General features: G+C 50.4%; 1 protein-coding gene across 2 annotated transcripts in view; it reads left to right on the forward strand.

Annotated features, from left to right (window-relative positions):
• The window catches only part of ITGAE (integrin subunit alpha E), a 41,530-nt gene extending 38,788 nt beyond the window's left edge, over window positions 1–2,742 (forward strand). For both annotated transcript variants that reach the window (XM_051991505.1, XM_051991504.1), the window contains 2 exons: window positions 619–729; window positions 1,575–2,742. In XM_051991505.1, coding sequence (XP_051847465.1) covers window positions 619–729; window positions 1,575–1,667 — 204 coding nt within the window. In that variant the 3' untranslated portion in view covers window positions 1,668–2,742. The remainder of the gene's footprint in view (window positions 1–618; window positions 730–1,574) is intronic.
• Window positions 2,743–6,000: the final 3,258 nt, after the last annotated feature.

The raw sequence follows: 6,000 nt of genomic DNA on the forward strand, positions 1-6,000 counted from the left end.
CCTGCACGGAACCTCCCGTCAGTTCCCAGCATCCTTTGGATACAGAAGCCAAAGACAGCAAAATCCTTCAAGTTCCAGGAAGGCGGCAATGGGTGAGCCCAGCCGAGATCAGGGCAGGACATGAGGCTGCAGACCCGCCTAAACGCGTGGCTCCATCGGTGGCTCGTTGCCTTTGAAGGCAGGGACACTCCGGCCTCTGTGTAACAGCCACTTTTGGGCCTGGGCACTGTGATCAGGAAGAACTGGGGCCGGCGCCTGTAAGAGGGAGCAGAGGAGCATTCGTTCACGGGTCTCTGACCCTGTTTTTTAAAGCCCGAATAGCCTGCGTTGATATAACATAAAGGCTGCAAATGTTTCCTTTACAAATTATCAGATTCTGACACCAATCCTGGGAAGGAGAGGCTGTCCTTATCCCCATTTTACAGATTAGGAAACTGAGGCAAACGGGGTCAGTGATTTGGCTAGAGTGCCACAGGGCTCTGAGGCTGTATTTGAACTCGGGCTTGCTGACGCCAGGGCTTGTGCTTTATCCCCCGCATTGCTCCCTGGCTGCCCCAAACTTCTTGAGAAGTTTCCCCTTGGGGTCACCCAGCAGATGCTTTGCTCTTCTCGTGCCAGAATATCACTGTCCTGCTGGAGGACCACGGGGTCCACATCCTGCCCATCATCCTGGGAAGCAGCACCGGGGGCATTCTCCTCCTGATTGGGATCATTGCCATTCTCTGGAAGGTGAGTCCTGTTAGGAGGGACCAGACTGTGGGTGTTTAGGAAGCTCTTCCTGTGAGGGACCCAAGAACGAGCAGGGTGCAGCCATTAAACCTCTATTTGGCCCTACTGCGTGCCAGGCACTGGGCTGAGTGCCAGGGATCCAAAGAGAGGCAAAGGGCAGCCCTCAGGCCTCGGAGGGTCTTCTTTTAGAGATGCAGGTAATTTTGAGGGAGGAGAGGAGTGGTGAGTCATTCTCATGCACATTTAAGGCAGTCACTTTCCTCTAAGAGGGGTGGGCAGGATGGTGGCCCTGGGCAATAGGTGACTTTTACGGGGAGGGGTGGGGCAGCCAGGCAGAGAGTTATTTTCCTGATGGCAGATAAGATATCGTAAGTCTGCCTGGGAGCCGAGCCACATGTTTGTGTGGGACCAATTTCATCTCATGAGATCTTCACAAAAATCCAAGGAGGGAGAGGCTATTATTATCCCCATTTTACAGATAAGGAGACTGAGGCAAACAGGTTCAGTGATTTGTCCCGAGTCCCACAGGTGGCAGATGTCTGAGGCTTCCTGATGCAGGACTTTGCTTTATCCCCTGCATTGCCCCTGGCTGTCTCAGGGGAGCATCTAACAACCAGAAGTGAACTGGGAACCTAAAGAAAGAAACACCACCCCTGGCCTCTGCAGGATGGGTACAGGGAGCCCCACTGGGAGAAGGGTGCTCCGGTGGGGCTGGCAAAGGGCCAAGATCAGTTCGTGTTCTTCTCATGAAGCCCCAAAGTTCTCTTCCCCAAATCTCAGGATCCATTGGCTGATGGGTACTGGGGTCTCTGACTGCACTTTCCCTCCTTTTTTTGCCATTGCAGTGTGGCTTTTTTAAGAGGAAATACCAGGCTATCGCCGCAGAGAGCAGAAGGAACTCCCAGAACCCGGAAAAGCTGATCCAAGCCGAGAACTAGGGCCCTGCTCCTCCGGACTCAGGGAAGAGGCTCAGCAGCCAGGCCGCGCTAGTGTTGGATGTTGCCATTAAGATTTAACCTTCCCATAAAACCATGCTTCTCCTTTGACCTAGAAATACTATTGCTAGCTCTGGATCCCCAAAGAAGGTTTTTTTAAAGGGAAAAAAATTCTGTACGTACAAAAATATTCATAGCATCTCTTTTCTGGTGGTAAAGAGTTGGAAATTGAGGGGGCAGCTGGGTGGCGCAGTGGCTAGAGCCCCAGCCCTGAAGTCAGGAGGACCTGAGGTCAAATCTGATCTCAGACACTTCACACTTCCTAGCTGTGTGACCCTGGACAAGTCACTTAACCCCAATTGCCTCAGGAAAAAAAAATAAAAATAAAATTGGAAATTCCACCAGTTGTGGAATGGCTGAATAACTTAGGATATGGGAGTATAATGGGACACTCTTGTGATGATTTAAAAACCTGACAAGACTCCCATGAACCAGGAAACCACTGCGCACAGTAACAGCAATGTTGTGCAATGATCAGCTATGATAGACTCAGCTCTTCTCAGCAATACAGTCACTCAAAACCATTCCGAAGGATTCCTGAGGAAACCTGTTCTCTGCCCCCAGAGAAAGAACTGATGTCATTTGAATACAGATCCGAGCAGACCTTTTAACCTTCCTTCCTTTTTTAAAACCTGTTTTTTACAACGTGACTAATATGGAAATATGTTTTGCATACCTATATATATATAAAACCTATATCAAATTGCTTCCTTAGTGGGGAGGGGAGGAAGGGAGGGAGAATTTGGGATCCAAAAATTTCAAAACAAAGGATGAAAATTGTTTATGCGTAATTGAGGGGAAATAAAATATTATTTTTTAAAAAAAGATTTAACTTTCTATGAAATACTTGAGATTCAGCCTGTCAAGACAACCCCAGGAACTACAGGAACACGATTACCAAACGCTTTTCACAAAAGAGACGCTTAAAGAGTTGGGGCCGTGTTCATCGTTCGTGGGTAAACAGAGCCAGTATAATAAAAATGACAATTCTACCCAAATAAACTTATTCAGTGCCATATCAACCGACCAAAACTTATTTTATAGAACAAAAATACATACAGTTCATCTGGAAAAAGAAAATATCTAATATAGAAATATATAATTTAAGTGAAGGAAGGCACTTAGCTGTTCCCAGATCTCAAACTATACCATAAGGTAGTAATCATAAAAACCATCTGTTATTGGCTAAGGAACAGAGAGGTCAATCGGTGGGACGGATTGAAGTACACGAGACTCGGTAGGAAAAGACGATGGTGAGCTAGTGTTTGCTTAACCCGAGGACCTCAGCTTTTCAGACAAGAATTCACTAAGAAAAATGCTGGGAAATCTGGAGAGCAGTTTCGCAGAAACCAGGTAAAGATCAATCCCTCACAATAGACACCGAGAGAAGGTCAAGATGGGTGCGTGATTTAGACATGAAGGATGGTACCATAAGCAAATTAGGAGAGCGAGGACATTCCTGTCAGATCTATGCAAAAAAGAAAAAAATAGGATCAAAGGACAGAGAGCATTAAAAAATGTAAAATGGGGCGATTTTCATCCCATTAAAGCTCTCGTACAAAAAAAAAAAAAATGCAGCCAATATTAAAAGGAAAGTGGGAAACCGGAGGAAAATTTGTACAGCAAGTTTTCTGATGAGAATATCTCAAATATCTAGGAACTGAGTGGGATTTATAAAATACAAGCTAATCCCCAACTGATAAATGGCCAAGGTATTCAGGCAGTTTTTCCAACAAATCTAAGCTGTCTGTACTCATATTTAAAAATGCTCTAAATCACTATTGATTAGAGAAATGCACGTGAAAGAAAACACCTCATTCCTTTCAAATGGACTAATGACAGAAAAGGAAAATGACAAATGCTAGAGGGGATGTGGAAAGCCGGGACACGAAGGCACTACTGCTGGAGTCGGTCTGGGTCATCCCTCCCTCCCTCCGGAGCCAGCTTAGGGAGGCCTGGGGTTCTTCACATCGGAGGGCCGGCCCTTTGTCGTGGGCAGTTTGCCCTCGGAGCCCCAGACTCGCCCCTGCTGGCCCCGCAGCCCCTGGGGCAGCCCTGCTGTGCTTCTCAGAAGCGGTCAGAGAGGTGACATGCGCGTGAATTGGATCACAGCAAGGGAGGGCCGTGCCAGGTCCCCGGCCTCCACCCCCAGAGCCTGAGATCAGATGAGCGCAGATGGCCTGGATGCAGAGAGGGACCTCGGCCTTTTGAAGCTACGGTCTTTAACTGGTCTCACTCTGGCCGAGGCAACAGTTCAGTGAATAAAGTTAGGTGAGAAATGACAGACAGCAGGGCCCTTCCTGGGGCTGTGTCCCAAGGAAACCATAAAGGAGGGGCAAGGACCCACGGCTGGGAGAAGGAGCGGCTGCCCACCAGTTGGGGGATGGCTGAACGAGCTGCGGTCCATGGCGGTCATGGGGTGTTACTGTTCTATAACAATGAAGAACGAGCTTGAGTGTAGAAAGGCCTGGAGAGATTTACACAAACTGATGCCGAGTGGAACAAGCAGAACCAGGAGATCACTGGACACAGGAACAGCGAGAACGGGCGATGATCGGCTATGAAGACTCGGTTCTTCTCAGCGCCTCGGAGATCCAGAGAATCCCCCTAGACTGGACAGAAAATGCAGCCAGAAAAAGAACTAAGGAGACTGAAGGAAAATCGACACATGCGACGGTCACTTCTTTTTATCTCTCACCTGGTTTTCCCTTTTGCCCTGATTTTCTCTCCCAACGTGATTCACAAAACAATGGGTATTAAAAATAAACTAAAGTTTAAAAATGAGGTGGAGACTGGCCTCCTTTACCTAATCATCACATAAATAAATAAATAAAATAGGTCGGATTTTAGTTGCTACTTGAAGGAAGCCAGAGAAGCCAGGAGGAGCAGAGGAGGAAGAGACTGGCGGCCAGGGCCAGAGAGCTCTGTGGCCTGGGGACTGGCAGGACAACGATGGCATCCCGGGTATTCAGCCTGCACGATTCCCCAGGTCCCTGCCCGGTCGTTTCACTGCGGCTCCGGTGTCTGCAGGCCCAGGTGAGCTTTCCCCGACCGGTCGAGATTTCTGGCGTGGGCCCACACCGCCCCCTGCCCACTGTTCCTGGCCTGCAGGAGGCTTGTGGAGCTCCGGGAGGAAAGCTGCAGGAACACGTCACACGGGTGAGCCCTTTCAGTCAGTGGCCAGCCTCCTCCCAATACGTCCACGTCCCAGAACGTTGGGCCAAAGCCCGGAACTTTTCTAAAAGAATTCCCAATGCAAAGCCAGCGGTATCGGACTCATGGGTTCTGGGCGAGTCTCTTTCGATTCTGGGCGCCAGATTAATCAGAGAGGCGGGGGTGATATTCAGAAGGCGCAGAGAAACGTCCCCCGGAGAAAGCAGGAAGGGAATTCATCTGTAGAAGCCCAAGTGGATGCACAAGGAACTCAGCATCACTGGCCTTAAAATACACAGGGGGGAGCTAGAAACGGGGGCGAGATGGAGCCGGCCGGACACAGGCCATCATCCTCAGACACCAAAGGGGGAGAGCCGGGCAGGGAGAGCAGAGGGGAAGAAATGAGCTTGGGGTTCTGTGTGTGGGAACGGGAGGGCGGGTCTGAGTGGGTGCAAGTGGGGCTGTGTGAGGGGGTGGGTGTCAATGAGCATGTGAGCATGTGAGTATGTGAATGTGTGAGTGTAAGTGAACAAGTGGGAGCACGTGTGAATGTGAGTATCTGTGAATGTGAATTGTGAGTGTGAGTGTGTGTGTAAGTATGTGAGAGCGGGCACGCAGCTATTTTGGGGGAAAGAGTGGCTCAAACCAGGGAAAGGAGCCCAGCTTCGGGGCGGGGGGAGGGGCGACAATGAAACCAGACGAGGAGAAAGCAGGGCTGCTCGCTTCTCAGCCCGAAGGACAGAACAGGGTTGGCTGCTGGAGAGTTAGCACATGCTCCACCCGGACCCCAGAAGAGGGCTGGCTGCTCAGGATGAGCCCACGCAAGGGCCAGTCCCCGGCACCCAAACACCTGTGGGGGAGGGAGGGAAGGGACGCCACGGGACCGGGAGGAGGAAGACAGCCCGTCATCCCCAAAGGGAAGCAAACCCAGTTTGCAAACTACTCGTCAGGGAGCGTGGCTTGGGCTCCGGCCACATTCTAGAGCACATCGTTAAATGGCTAATGACCACCTGGAAAAGAAGGCTGCGGTGATGGGCCCGGCAGGCTCCAGAACAGGTCAGGCCGGGCTGACGTGCGAGTGTGGGCCGCCGTGGCCAAGACGGTCAGCCTGTTTCCCAGGATG

Source organism: Antechinus flavipes, chromosome 3 (assembly GCF_016432865.1).
Source record: "Antechinus flavipes isolate AdamAnt ecotype Samford, QLD, Australia chromosome 3, AdamAnt_v2, whole genome shotgun sequence".
NCBI lineage: Eukaryota > Metazoa > Chordata > Mammalia > Dasyuromorphia > Dasyuridae > Antechinus > Antechinus flavipes.